This window comes from Lygodium microphyllum, chromosome 5 (assembly GCF_053477565.2).
Source record: "Lygodium microphyllum isolate KBCC chromosome 5, Lygodium_microphyllum_v1.1.10, whole genome shotgun sequence".
Taxonomy (NCBI): Eukaryota; Viridiplantae; Streptophyta; class Polypodiopsida; order Schizaeales; family Lygodiaceae; genus Lygodium; species Lygodium microphyllum.
The window spans coordinates 112,310,835-112,326,920 of NC_141139.1; the positions used below are offsets into that span (position 1 = coordinate 112,310,835).

At 40.5% G+C, this 16,086-nt stretch overlaps 1 protein-coding gene across 3 annotated transcripts in view; it reads right to left on the bottom strand.

The window, feature by feature from the left end:
* Positions 1–770: 770 nt before the first annotated feature.
* LOC148036299 (UDP-N-acetylmuramoyl-L-alanyl-D-glutamate--2,6-diaminopimelate ligase MurE homolog, chloroplastic-like) overlaps positions 771–16,086 on the bottom strand; it is a 41,663-nt gene continuing 26,347 nt past the window's right edge. The window contains exons 4-5 of one of the 3 annotated variants that reach the window (XR_015690926.1): positions 7,088–7,282; positions 771–977 (exon numbers count right to left, since the gene is read on the bottom strand). Coding sequence is in view for 1 of the 3 variants with exons in the window: in XM_087678303.1 (XP_087534429.1) it covers positions 7,157–7,282 (126 nt within the window). In the remaining 2 variants the exon portion in view is untranslated. The other 2 variants (XR_015690925.1, XM_087678303.1) reach the window with 2 other exon arrangements.

Sequence of the window (16,086 nt, forward strand, 5' to 3'; positions counted from 1 at the left end):
CTTCTATTGATGATGGTGGTTGATGAAGCAAGGAATCTTGCACTATTGTAGATAAGAAGAATTGTTGTTGTAGAAGGAAAAGGAGGTTATTGGAGAGACATCATTGGGGAGATGGATAAGAGGTGGAGTCCAATCCAATAAGCACTTGAAGAATCACCGCATGGGCTTTTATTACTCTTGTTGACATTCATGGTCCTGGTGGATCACTACTAGATGCCTTAGCATCCTCTTTTGTCTTCCCCACACCAGGGGCCTTAATAAATGAAATCCCAAACTCTTGATTGAAGCTTTACTTAGAACCATCTAAATCCACATCAACATGAGAGAAACTTAATGATACATCAATCATAACATGTGAGTCTCCAACCTTCTCTTTAACTTTCATTGACACCTATGATGTACTTGGTGGAGTGACCTATGACAATAATCTACTACTCCAAGATCTATCTGCAAATCCATAACTAGGAGACACCTATGGCCCACTCAATGTCTATGATTGTTGATATCTTTTTTTCATAGGACCACTCTCATACACATTGTTCCCAGCTATATCTTGCACATCGCTATACCAACTACTCATTTCATCAAAGACAATATCCTTTCTAACTCTCAACTCACGTGTAATAGCATTATAACATATGTATCTCTTTTTCTCAAGAGAATATTCCACAAATATACATTTTTTTGCTTTGGGATCCAATTTATTTTGCAACTCATCATCACAAATATGCACATAAGTAATACAACCAAATACTTTTAGATGGGGTAGATATAGCTTTTTACCTATATACTTCTTCTCAGGTCTCATACCATGTACAACATTCAGTAGGTGTCCTATTCATAATGTATACAAATTTAACAATTGCTTTGGCCCAATAATATTGAGGCAAGCCTCATTCAAACACACCAATGCTCGAGCTACCTTTGCAATATGCATGTTTTTTCGCTCAATAACTCCATTTTGCTCCAAAGTGTACCTGCATGTAAACTATCTCTAAATACCATTTTTTTGCAAAAAATGAGAAAACTCATTGCAGAAGTACTCTCCCCCTCCATTCAACCTTAGGTATTTAATATGCAACCATGTCTCCTTCTCAACCAAAACTTTAAAGCTTTTAAAGTGAGTGAACACCTCACTTTTCTCAAGCATAAAATAAACCCATAATTTTTTAGTATGGTCATCAATGAAGGAGATGTAATACTTGCAACCATTCATAGTTGCAACCTTTGTAGGATCCCACCCATCAGAATGTATAAGCTCAAGTGGCTTGTTGCATACATGCTTTTCATGTGAAAAATGCATCTCTTACCTACTTTCCAAATTGACATGCTATGTATACTTTATACATCCCATCAACTCTAAACTTTGGTGAGCCATCTACAATCTGTTTTGACTACATATATTTTAGTTGCTACACATTTACATGACCAATTCACTTATGCCAAATTTTAATGTCAGCCACAACACTTGAACCTTGTGTGAACATAGCAACCATTTCAAATAAATATGCATCAAGAGTAATCAATTTGCCTATGCAATCGAGCCACAACTATTTCTAGGATCCTCTACATAACAATCAACATATGTGAACTAAATATGTGAACTAAACCTGAAATCCATGTTCCACCAACAGAAACCATGTTCTTAGTTATGTTTGGTACATGTAGCACATCATCCAAGTACTTTGTTTTACCATCTTGCATACTCAATGGAAAATTTTATATGTGAGTAATAGAATGGGTTTTATCATCCCCTATCTCCACATAGCTTGGAGACTTTGGATTGCACAACTCTCTAAGCCCACTCTCCACGAGAAGTCATGTGGTTGCAGGCACGGGTGTCTGTATAGCATATGTCATTCTTAGATGAACCATCAATAATCATAGGATTCATAATAAAATGCTACATGATAAAGAGTTCCTCGTTTTTGTCATCATTGTTTTTGCTAGTCAAAGCATAATTACCTTATTGCTTTTTTCCATTTCTAATTTTAGCCTTCTTTTGGAAACAGTTACTCAAAATATGGCCTTTCTCACCACTATGCTAGCATTTCACCATAAGTCTTTTCTATCAGTTAAAACCTATAACTTTCCCTCTTTGGCTCCCCCTTACTCAAGACTATCTTCCCCTATTTGATGTGCACCATAACTTTGACCACAACTACTACTTTTTCCTTCGCCGCGACCTCTACCTCTCCTAGTAGAGTAAAACACTTCTTTATACTTGCTCCTACTTTGAGAAGAAGATGAATACAAGCCAAGATTCTTCTTCTCAAGTATCAACATGATAGAAATTACATCTACAAAGTCACGGATATTATCCCTCGTATTCATAGATGACTTGAAGCTCTTGTACTCATCTTCAACTCCATCTAAATATGCTCGCACACATCATCATCATCATCATCATCAACTACTACTATACTGAGAGATGCAAGAGCTTCCACAATACTCTTGATTTTTTTAATGCATAGTCATTGATGGGAAAAATCCTCTTTTAACTTGATTTAACTCTAACTTGAGCTACAGCTTTCAAGTCTTCGTATTTACCTCAAATAATCTTGCTAGATTCTTCTAAGCAATAACATGGATTTCAAATTCTTGCAAATAGCCCATCATACTATCTATGATACTCACAAATGGCCAATACATCACTTTATTCTATGTTTGCTCCTAATCCTTCTTAGCCTTAATCTATTCTACGGTAGCATTTCACTGAGAACCTCAAATGTCGTAGCCATGTCTCCTTCAATGTAATTCCAGACGCCTTTGCCCTCCTTTAAGAAATTTGTAGTCCTAAAGTTTCATGCAATATAAGTATTCTTATCGAGCTTGTAATTGACAACCTAGTTATGATTGTCAAATATTTTGACAAGACAAAGAACCATACAAAACCTGTAATCTAGAATCAAAGGTGCACTACAACCAAAACATGCAGTCTTTTTCATGAGTGCATAACAATAAATGCAATCTACAATCTATATGAAAATGCCATGTGTCATGGCGACATGTATTTTTAAAATTCCACTTAATATGTGGATTAATTTTTAATCACATGGTTAAGTAAATGTTGCACATGTTGTGTAACTGGGATTAGAGTAAATTTATGAGCCCAAGACCCAAGAAAATCACGCGATGTCAAAGGCAAAATTTGCTATAAGTTATGCCACAAAGGTACTTAGTGGTATTTGGTGCCAGTTGTTGGCCTAGGTCATTCATTTGACCATAAGTGTCAGTTGGTGATACTAGAGAAGTGGTGTTTAACGGTATATAATGTCAATCCGATTCAAAGATGACACAAAGGCACTCAGGAATGAAAGTTGACTAGCCAATTTAATTATCGGCTAGTCAATAAAAATTTGGCCATCGAAATAATTATTGGATTAATTTTTAGTATTTAAAGATTAAACGTTAATATTTAATTATGAATAATATTGAAAAAACCATTTGGAAAGGCTGTCATTTGTCAAAAATGCCCATGCAAGACTAAAAAACGTCTTTAGAGGCTAAAGAGAGGCATTTTAGTACATTTAGCCTGCGAGAGAGAGAAAGAGAGAGAGAGAGAGAGAGAGAGAGAGAGAGAGAGAGAGAGAGAGAGAGAGAGAGAGATGTTGCTGGTTTGATCTACAACCATTAGAGGATATTCTGAGACAAACAGAGGCAAGAGAAGACCAACCAACAGCACAAGACAATATCTACATGCTATTGAGATACGGTAGCAGCAGTAAATGATTGATTTTCTTCCGTTCTTCGTTAAGAAAGTCTAAATTTTCTTTCTCCTCAATATTCTCTCTCATATCCCAATGACATCAACCACAAGTTACTGCACCAATCCACTTTCTTCAAAGTTAATCTTTGAGATCACTAGTTCTCAAAGTCTCCTTTGAGTAAATACTAGGAATTTGATGGGATCAAAACTTTTTCCTAACTATTTTAGAGCTTCACACATTTGTATGTGAATAGCCCTATGTTGGTTTATGGTACTATAAATTTTATATCTTAGATTTTGAATCACTTTCCCAATTCCACAATGATTTTTACCGAGAGTTAAGACCCTAACTCTTCAATTATTATATTTGCAATTCACTTTCGTCAATGAGCAAATCATTTTCTTACCTTTAGTAAACCTTTGAACTTAAATTTACATTTTGTCTATGAGCAAATTTGCACGCGCATGTGCATATGCATACATGCATACATACATTTGCATGTGCATGCACATGCACATGCATTTGCATGCACACGTGTACATACATGCCTATTTATAAATGTTGATATACAAAAAGAGGGTGTCTATCTAGTACATTCTTGTTTGCTTTGTATAAGCACGCACACATATATCTAACTTGTTGATAGACTAAATACTATTAATAGAATCTAATGGAAAGCATACTAAAGGACTTCAATATTACTATTACCTTCTATAATAAAAACTCAATATTGGAAACAAAAGCATCCTAAAGGACTTCAATATTATTGTTACCTTCTATAATAAAAACTCAATATTGGAAACAAAAGATTACATGTTTCATCGGATTGGATTCATTTTTTAAAACTACATACTAGAGTGTAGGTGGTTCGTTGCTTTAAAAATGCATTGTATGCTCAAAATGGCTAACATGTTTATCTATTACTTGTTGTTTAGATGAGAATCAAGTGTATTAAAATTTTACCCTAGCCATTTCAAAGCTTCAATGCATTGTCCTTTGAATATCCCCTTTTCTTATTATCTTAAATATTCACTTCTGTTGTTGGTTAAACAATTCCCTCACCTTCACTAGGCCTTTGAACCTAACCTCCACTCTTGCCGTGGAAGGTCCTTGGTGATAGAAGGTGATTACATCACCTCCTTTATATCAATATTTTTCCATTTACTCAACTTGCATCTCAACATTGGACTAACAGTTTGTTTTCTACGAGTATCAAGAATGAGATTGAAGACAAAATTTCAATGGGTCAAGCAAGAGTAGTTCGCTTTACCATCAATATCCTAGTTCACCATTCCGTAGGTGTCCTCTTTATGTTCATATATTTTATTTAATACTGACATTTCTATTTCAACGGGCAATCTTTTTAGACAATGTAGATTTTAGGTTGAGCCCTCCTCTTGATCTGGCGACATGGAATTAGTAGCTAAATTTGCTTAGATTGTATACTTAACAATCAACATCTATAAACATATTGGAGAGATTGCAAATCAAAGCCACTGGCTATTTACAAAAGGGGTTCCTATGATTAATGACTCAAAGCCCCATATTCTATGAGCCCAACAACTCTATCCAATCTAAAGTTAAGTGTGAACAAAGGATGAAGCAAAAGTTATGGCCTTCGATGCTTTCGAGGAAAGCCTAGCTTTTCCTTTTTTGAGGCTCCAATCCATCAATTGGACTCACTAGGTTTTACTACTTGCAGAATTTGAATAGTTGGAACAACATTAACTCAACAAGAGTTATGTATTTGCTAAGTAAAGACTAGCAATAGTAGTCTACGTGACTAGCATCTAATTGGGTAGAGTAAGAAAGGCACTCCACTAAGGAAGCTTGCTCTTTTGTAACCTCAACTAGGCGAACATTAGGACACACGATTTTTAAAAGGGATAAGGAATAATTAGGAAGGGCAAGTGGTCCGAGATATTGGATGTATGAACTTCTAAAGCATGCCAAAATGGATTGAATGTAGCAACTACATGACCTAGCTTAACCAAAGAAGAAAACCAAACACTATGGGCAAAGGGAACATATGTTTAATGTTGAATCGTGACAAGGGTTTGCATGGTAACAATTTAACAAATGTCAATGCCAACGTCGAGAAAATTGGCGAGGAAACCATATTACTTTTGCATTTATGTGAAATGCACCCCCCCCCCCCCCCCCAAAAAAAAAGAAAAAAAAAATTGAAATCTAAATTTTCAAACTTTTCAATATATTAGCTTTTTAAATCAATGTAGAGCAATCCCAAAGGTGATAACCTACCAATACAAGCACTCATAGTTGTAAGGTCGTAGGTTCAAGTCTTGTTGGGGTGCATCACTTGTTAGACAGCTATGTTCACATGGTGTGTTCGTGCAAGTATGGCGGCTTTTGCCCATTCAAATGCTCAGTGGGAGGGTCCCAATGCAACCAAGTTCCATCATTCATTCGGCTTGTCAGCAGTCCTATCTGGGTGTATGAACCACATCCATTCTCGAAAGTTCATTTGGCTTTGGAAACGCTGATCAGTTCTTCTAGAAGGAAAGAGACGTGTAGAACTACAATTAGTTCCACATCCTGAGCGAAACCCAATGACAACACTGCCACTCTACTACTTATACCTCTCTTACATAATAAATCTTTCAAAGCAATCAATTATTTTCACAATTATCACCTAAATAAGTAGTCTTAAATAAGCCCAAAATCTCTCCTTATCCAGTTTACACGTACATTCAGCTGTTTCTGAGAAGGCTTTAACCACATGGATCATTATACCACAGTAAGTCACCAGTTACTGGAAACCTTGTAATATTCATCAAGCAAATGATAAGTTGTGATCGGTCCCTGAAAACCTTGTAATATTCTCCAGTAGATCAGAAAAATGTATCATCGAGATGCTATCCAGGCAGCAATCATCTCTTGCCATCGTGTGCTATCCCTGACAGATTGTTGGAAAACCCTTTGTTCTTACCATCTGCTGGATCAGAAACTGCATTACTACAAGGGAACCCTTTCGGCGGCATTGTTGATTTACTCTTGGATTACAAGATAAAGTTATCTATCTAAAGCAAGACTAGTGCATTATGATTACAAAGCAAGCATCCAAAACTTGCACATTTAGCAATCCTATAAAACATAAGTTGGATTTAAAATCTTACCCCAGGGCCTAAACCAATGAGCATGCAATCTGTCCATTGCTTTAGCAGCCAAAAAAGTACTACAGATTACCATAATGATGCAATAAAAATCAAGTCAAACATCCATGTTCCATCAGCTGGGCACAGAGCAGTATTACCACTTTGGACAAAATTATCAAAAGAGTAGCCAAATGAAGTTCTTCATAAATGACTACTGAGTTTATGTTAGATTTGAGAGCAAAAATCAGTGTGATATTTTACCTTATTAACATCAATAAAAAAGCACTGGCAGAGTAAATGATGTGGAATCAGGATTTAGCACATGGGGATCTAAAAACCTCCAGCGCGTACACCAGTGACAGACTTCAGAGCTTCGCAACACTGCTCCCTGTCATCGAAGTGGGTGATCTTGTCTCCAATTATTTGATATGTTTCATGCCCTTTGCCCGCTATCACCTATCAAGGAGAGTAAGAATGAGCCTTCAACACACATCCTTTGCCTTTTTTTCTGTGAAAGAAAAAGTGCTAACCCAATGACAGCATGTTGAATTTATTTTGCAGTAAATTGTCAGGTAAGAACAGCTTTTTGAGCAAGCAGGCTAGCTTCACTATGTTGCATCGCCACCACTTTTATAACAAAGCACAACGTCAAGAGAACAGATCAAAGATTTTGGAGATCCCAATACATACCACATTGCAAAAGCATGTTCAACCAAATGCAGATATTCAAAGCATCTAATATCAAGTTTACACAGGAAGTGTGTCATGGCTTTCTAATGGTTTCAACGTGTGTTCTTATGAAGCTGACGTAGATTGTGGCGAGCACAAACAAATCCATCCCCAGCATTTCTCCATATTTTTTGTATGGATCTAATTTTTAAACTAGATTGGTCCTGGGAAACTCATAAATCTAAGTTATTTTTGTCAATATTAGCTTTTGATTTTTTACAAAGTAATCAATGAAATTTGATTTTCCAGGAGTCCTCACATGCATAAGTAGGTAATAAATACATCTCTTGTGTGACTAAGGTAGTGATGATCCCAAAACCATGAAGCTTTGGTTGCGAATGTTTACAAATTGTTGATGTTTGACACATGGGTTTGGGGTTGGGGCTTAGGAGATCAAAGGCTATGTGAACAATTTAGAGAGAGAGACACACACACACACACACAGAGAGCTTTAAGCAATGTGCATGTGTTCAATCAGAGAGAGACAAATGGTGGTTGTTAAGCCAAAAAAAGCACATTACAAATTTAATCCCTTCATTAGCTCTTTAAACAGTCCCAAAACTCAAATTTACCTAGCTTTTGCGAGAGATTACCAAAGTGTCCGCATCCCATAAGCCAACACCCAACTTTGGGAGGATCCACATCTATAAATAGAAGGCTACCTTCCCACTCAGCCCATTTTGTTTTGCAAATTGTTGGCACCCTGTTCACTGCTGTCTACACCCCTCTCCAGGTGGATACCTCAGTTCATGGTGCTGTTCATCAGCCAGGCACCTGCAATCAGCCCTCTGCTGCTGCGTTTGCTGCAGTCTACAGTTCTTCAGCCAGGCAACTGCTGCTAGGGCAGCATTTTCCTGTCCTGCACTGTTGTACAGCTGCTGACATCACCAACCAGCTGCCGCCTAATTATTTCCAACCTGCATTTGCTGTTTGCAGCTGACGCCCTAATCAGACACTGCATCCAGAAGCTAATGACTACTGCCAACTACTTCCATCTTGATCAGATCAAACATCTTCTAGGAATCGCATCTCTATGCTGCCTGCCACAATTGCAAGACACACATGGCGGGTGGCTCACCCCAATCTCTAGCAATCCACGAACAAGCTGTCCATGAGCCGCCTTCCTAAGGTACTCGTTGAGGTGGCAGAACCAAGCATGCCAAAGCTTGGTCTATGTCTATGAAGAAAGAAGAGAGGTAAAGGCCAACGAAGTCCGCATCTTGTAGACTCCATTCTCCTCGTGATGACCTACACAAAGAACCTATCTCGAATCTCCATCAATGATTCCGAAGTAGTCCTTATCAAACTCGACCATAAGGCCAAGTGCACAAATCTTGCTCACTGAAATTAGATGATATCCCAAACCCGGCACATAGAGAACCTCTAATGTGTGAACACCAACATGCCCATCTGGAATCAGCCACATATCACTTTTGCCTTTGATAGGGACCAAAGAGTTGTCACCAATGAGAATTTGCCCATGCATCGGACACACACAGGCAATACCATATGTAGGAGTCCAAGCTATGGGGCCATCATCACTACATTAGAAGCAACCAATGTCAAATCTGTTATCGAGTGCGCGAGGATCGAGACACGCAATGATGAGAAATGCTCAATGAGAGAGAGTTAGTGCAGAGTAGAGAGTGAGAGAGAGTGAAGCAGAAGACTCGATGTGGATACAATCACAAAAAGTGTACCACTTTAGGTTTTTGATAGTATATATAAAGTACATGTATAAGGGTACGTGCACACCTGAACACCATAAAAGGCACGGCGATCCTTTATTCCCAACAACCTCCCACCTAAAGGCAACATGCATGAAGATAGAGGAAAGAATCAGCTAAGTCTATGTATATACAAAGCTTAAATACACATATACTATCCAACCCCCATCATCTGGCGGCAATGAGCCAACCACTCTACTGGAAGACCCTTCATGAGAAGGTCTACAAGGTTATCATCGGTAGGTACCTTGACAAGCTCAATGCTCTTGCTATCAACAGCATGATAGCACTCTGACTATCACAGTGAAGGATAGGAACCTCTGTAATGCCAAGCTCTCTCCCCAGATGTGAAAGCCATAAAACCTCCTTGCATGCCTTAGTGGTGGCAGCCACATCCTCTGCCTCTATAGTAGACAATGCAACACACTTTTGCAACCTGGATATCCAAGAGACTGCCCTCTTGTGGACATGAACACATATCCTAAAGTAGACCTCCTGCAGTTAGGATGACCAGCATAGTCTACATCTGTGAAGCCAACAACAGATAACTTCTACTTCCCAAAGCAGATACACAAGTAAAGATAACATCATTGCTGCGTACAATTTTCATTTTTTCGAGATCCCATAACCTATACCCCATTTCACCCTCATTACCATATCCTAGGAAAATACATTTACAAGACTTTGGCTCAAGTTTGTTGTGTTCTTCATTGCGAATGTGCACAAATGCCTTGCAGCCAAGCACACTCAAGTGAGCATACGAAGGTGGCTTGCCCGACCAAGCTTCTTGACGAACTCCCCCCCTCCCCCCTCCCAAAAGACCTGTTTGGTGACCAATTAATCAAGTGTACGGCTATCATAACAACCTCTACCCAAAATCCATGAGGTAAAGCAGCATGTGACAGTATTGTATGGACCCTGTCTTAAATGGTCCTCTTCATACAGTCTACAAACCATTTTGAGGTGGATTGTCACAGTTGGTGAGCTCCCTTTTAATCCCTTTGCTATCACAAAATCCTCAAAGGATTTGGACACATATTCCCCACTATTGTCAGAGTGAAGACACTTTAATGTCTTACTAGTCTGATTTTCAATAAGTGCCTGGAATTTTTTAAATTTATCCAAGGCCTCATCTCTACAACGGATTGGATAAACCCATACTTTGCATGTGACATCATCAACAAAGATAATGAAATACTTCTTTTCCTCTAGACATAACTCTAATATCTAGCATACATCTAAATGTACCCACTCTAAGGGTGAAGACTTTAGAGAAAGAGATTGTTTATGTGACGTTTGAGCATGCTTACCATAAATACAATGATCACATTGTTCAAAATCAGCATACCTCAAAGACGACAAATAAACCAAATAAGAAAGCACTTTCATTCCAATTTCACTCATGTCTCCCAACCGGCAATGCCACAAAGAAACACTTGGCTACTCGGTTATGGCAACTACATGGTCACACACGCTACATACATGCAACGGATACAAAGTATCACTTTTGGAGCCCTTGGCAACAATTTGAGAGCCTTTACAAATTTTCCATTTGCTATCCCCAAAGGTGGTGTGATAGCCTTCGTTATCTAGCTGCCATGCGCTTATCAAGCTCTTCATGAGCTGAGGTACATGCCTCACATTATGCAAAACAAACACGGAGCCATGCTGAAATTCCAATTTCACACTGCCAATACCTGCAATTTTACATGCATAGTTGTCCCCCAAGTGGACAACACCACGTGCACCACCATTGTAGTCAGAAAACCACTCATGATGTGGTGTAACATGAAAAGACGCACCTAAATTAAGTATCCAAGTGTGCATGTCACCATCAAAATCTGCAATCAATGCATGTGCGCTTAAAAAAGAAGCGAGTACATCACCATCACATTTACCTCCTCTATCTTCACACAGCTTTTCTTTGTAGGTTGGCTGTTCTTTTTCTCAGCCTTGTTGTCTTCAGTGTTTTTGCTTTTGGCTTTCTCTTTCTTCAATTGAAAACAGTCTCGTTTGCAGTGTCCTTTCTTGCCACAATGATAACACTCCATTTTTGCCACAAGACTTGCTGCGTGCTCTATTTTCAAAACTGCCCTTCTGCTGAAATCTTCCCCGAGTGTGCAATGCATTAGAAGACTTGTTTGTTGAATTATTTTGTCTATTGAGTTCTTCCATCAACAAAGAACTCTCCACATCAGTTACTCAAAGCTGTCCTGAAAGTATCTTTCAGGCAAAGTGCATAGTAAGAAAGTAACCTTAAACTCATCATCAATGTGGAAATCCAAAGCAATTAGCTGACTGAAAATTGAGTTGAACTCATTCAAATGTACAAACATGGCTGTACCTTCCTTCATGCGAAGATCCATCAACTTTTTTAGCCAATAAACCTTGCTGGCTGCACTTTTCTAGCATACAATTCGTGAAGTCTTTGCCACATTTCATATGCAAAATTCAGCTTCTCAAATGTTAAAGAGCAAGTTGTCTGACACTATGGTAGAGCGTGCTAGCTCATCCAAATCATCCGACTCTTCTTGTTCCATACCTGCTAGTGTTATTCCCTTCGCTGTAGACTTCACATGTTTCTTCTACACCAAGACATTGTAGCATTGTCATTGCCATATTGCAAAATTGTGTGTACCCTCAAGCTTCCTGATGTGCAAAAGGTTGCTGCTTTCACTGTTTCCAGCCATGATTTGCAGCACTAAATTGACTCAAATATCAGCAAATGCAAGCCCAAATGTCACACAAATGACCACGGTACACTACAAGTACCAACTAGCTGTGAAAATCAAGAAATTGCAGAAATTTCAGATCTGCAAATTGATTTCCAGAATTACAAAGTGTCTACTAATGCACTCCACATTCAATTACAGCCAGATTAATAGGCCAACGCACCAATTGCATGTGAAATCCCCAAGATTCTGCTCCAAATGCATCCTCAGGCACAAATTTGATGATTGCGGTCAAAAGCACCAAATTTTCAAAGGCAAATCTGCCCAAATTGCATTAATGCATCTACCCAAGTGCATATACTAGGCAATTCTTGCACAATTTGATAAAATTCTACAAAAGGCCCAATTTTCTGAAGTCCAATATACACAAATCTCAGTGAAATTGACAAAATTTCACTAAAAAGTGAAAAGCCCCAAATTTCCCAGGCATTTAAGTGTGCATCAAATTTGCAATTTCTGAGTCAAATTGTCCTGTTCTAAATCAAAATTACCAAAACCGGAAAAAGCCACAATTTTTCGGCTCAAAATTTCACATTGTTCTTGTGCATCCGAACACCCATACCAATAGAAGGGGAACAAATTGCAGAAAATAATTTTAAAAATGACAAAAATTGTCTATTGAATCGTGACACAACAACTGCTTTGACCTGCCACATGCTGCCTGTTTGGTCACAGCTGACCTGTCCAGCCTGTCGCCTACTCGCTAAGCCCACCCACTTGGTCCCAATTGACCTATCACGTAATTTGTGCCTGCTTGCTAAGCCGTTGTTTTCTGCAAAGCGAAGGAAGTGGAAAACGAGGCATCAAGGGGAAAAGCACAAGGCGGAAAAAAGGAAAAGGCGCCCTACAAGAGAGTGGGCCTAGAAGAAATCTAAAAGCAAGGGAACAACCACCAGGAGTACAAGATGCAACCATGAAGGGTGCAGAAAGCCAAAAGCAAGAAGGCACACCTTTAAATATAAAGCCGCAATCAAAACCTCTGTAAAAGAGCGTCACGCTCCCTCCTGTGCAATTTGTAACCATGAACGGGCGGTAGGATTAAACTAGGAAGAGAGGAGGACAATGGGAAAAAGGGCCTATGGCCATGTAAGAAAAGGGGGATAAGGGGATGACCACCCAAAAGGGATTTAGGGTTTTGTGTAAAAAGTTGAAAAGTAAATGAGAAGCTCATTCTTGGCGTGTGGCAAAAAGCTAATTCTTCTTCTTCTCTTCTATTGTCTTCTTGCTTGTGCTTGAGTGAGGGAGTGAGGGAGAGTGAGAGAGTGAGAGTAAGTGTGTGAGAGTGAGGGATTGAGGAGAAGAAGCTCCCATCTCCTCTCTTCATATTCTTCTCTTCTCTTCTCTTCTCTTCTCTTCTCTTGTCTCTCACGACTATGGAGGATGGAGCTTGATGGATAGGGATTGAGGTTGCTTGAGCTTGCCTCAAGGATCGTGGAGCTACCGGCGTACAAGAGAGAGAAAGGTACTCAATTGAGCATCAAGATAAGCTCACTACACCCCATGGGTAAGGATAGCACGTCAACTATGTGAGAAGTAGCCATGGCCGCTCGGCTTGAAACGCTTGACCAATAAGCAGTCCGTAGATCTCAGGGGTTAAGCTAGAGAGCTCCCTTCATTTTGGTTCCGTTGCCGGGACCAACAGATTCGAGCCTTGAGCACCACGTGCTTCGAATCGAGCATGGAAGTAGGGTTTCATCCCCGAACCAGTGCTTGAGATAGATAGGAGATTTAGGCATTTTAATCTACGAAACAAGTAAGTATTTTGGGTTTCTGATATATAGACGGGTAGGATGATCCAGCCCAAGCTTTGTCTTGTGATTTTTGTTTGCATTAAGGTAGGATAGGACTAAAAGATTGTGAAAAAACAGTAGGGTTTTGTTGTTGTAAATAGGATACAACCAAGAAAGAGCAAGAAAAAGATAGGCTTCCAAGCCTAATAACTAAGGAGGGTAGGTTGGGAGGTAAGGATTAAGGAAGGCAGGACCCTAAAACCCCAAGGATAGGGGGAAAGAGCTCATTTCTTCACACTGAGTGAAAGAGGGATCTTGAGAGAGAGAGAGACCTGCTAATCACAGAGGAGATTACGCGTTTTGATTCTGGTGTTTTCAACCGATCCAAATACATAAGAATCTTCTTTATGTGCCATTGATGTGATCTAGAAGATATAACAGGGGGGCCGTAACAAGCGCTAGGAGAAATCGGCTAAGACGCATCGCAATACACTGTCGGGTTCGCAGTCAGCGGACCACTGTGTTCTGGTCCGACTCCTAGAGTCGGGCAGTCAAACCGTCCGATTGGGAGAATCGCACCATCCGACTCCAGGAGTCAGACCACCACTCCGAGTCTGATCGGACCACTTGTCCAATTGGACATATTTTGACAATCGGACCAGCCGCTTTGGTCCAATCAAACCAACAGTCCAATCGGACCACCTGTCCAATCGGATGACCTTCCCCAATCGCACCATCCAACTGGTCCAGTCGGACCACCACTCAATCGGACACCCAATTGCCACTCGGACCAAGCTCTGAGTCAGACTAGCCCGGTCCAATTGGACATTCAAGTTGGACTATCTGACTCCTAGAGTCGAACCACCAGAATTGGATCTGTCTAATTCTGAAAATTGGACCAGTTGGGCAGAGGACAACAGAACCAAGAATAGGACCACCCCCCAGGTTAGGACCAATTGGGACACATTACCGAACTCCCCTAGAAACCCGACCCAACTCGCTAAACCCAAAGACCAGAGAAAACCGAAATGGTACAGCCTAGAAGCGGCCTCTAGCAGCCTAACCAAGAGACCAACCTGACTTAGAGCCATACTAGGTCGTGGACAAGCCAAGGGGGTAGCCATACCTGTATGATTGTTTTGTTTTTCTTGCGCACCCCACAGTGATTTCTTTTACATAAGTGCACCAAAAGGACAAAAAGCCTGAATTTGCGCCGTGCACAATAGAGCACCCAACATTGAGTGTACACAAGTTGAGAACTATTTTCAATAACAAGGAACACACTCAGATATAATAACTCAAAGGAATCCACCAATAGGAGGAGACCCCAAAACACAGTTAGGTGCCTCAGAGCCCCATTAATAGGACCCTAGAAGACAGCGGCAAGACAAAAAGAACATCAAGATTGAGGGCAAAGCGCTACCAGAACTGCTCGAATTGATCAACAACCTCGTGGAGCAGGCAACAGAAATGATGTCAGAAGCAAATGCAGATCAGGGAGATGATCAACTGGACTTGGGTGAGTTCCCAGTCGCGGTCCAAGACATGGTCTGTAATGTCTCCTTCCCTCCCCCGTAACCCGGTACTAACCCCTCCATAGGAACTCCCCCACCCCTTTTAATTTTTTTTAAATTTTTTTTCTCTCTCCCTCTCTCCCCCTGCCGTGTGTATGGCAGGGGGAGAGAGAGAGAGAGAGAGAGAGAGAGAGAGAGAGAGAGAGAGAGAGAGGGAGTGGAGTTAATGATAAGGGGGGGGGGGGTTAGGCATGCAACCCCTCCATGTGGCGGGTGGCACCGCCTTACCACCTCCTCCCTCTATAAAGCCTCCCCCTCCCTGCATCGATGACAGGCGGCCCCTCCTCCTTGGCGTACAAATGTTGCACCCCCCCCCTCGTTTGCTGAGGCAGAACGCCCCCCCCTCCCTAGACTACACATCGCCCCCCTCCTTTCTGGAACTACAGGCAGCAGCCCCTTCTCCAACCTCGACAGCGACAGCATTTCCCCCTCCACCCTGTGATCACACCGCCCTGCTGCCCAGGGGAAGAAGAGGAGAGAGAGGAAAAGAAGAAGGAGAAGAGGGAGAGAAGAGAGAGAAGGAGAAGAGGAAGAGGAGAGGGAGAGAAGAGAAGGAGAGAGAGAAGAGGAAGGAGAAGAGGAAGAGGAGAGGGAGAGAAGAAGAGAAGGAGAGAGAGAAGAGGAAGAGAAGAGGAAGAGGAGAGGGAGAGAGAAAGAGAGGAAGAGAAGGAGAGAGAAGAAGAGAAGGAGAGAGAAGAGAGAAGGCGAAGAGAAAGAGAAGAAGGAGAAAAAGAGAAAAAGAAGTAGAAGAGGAAGTGGAGAAGAAGA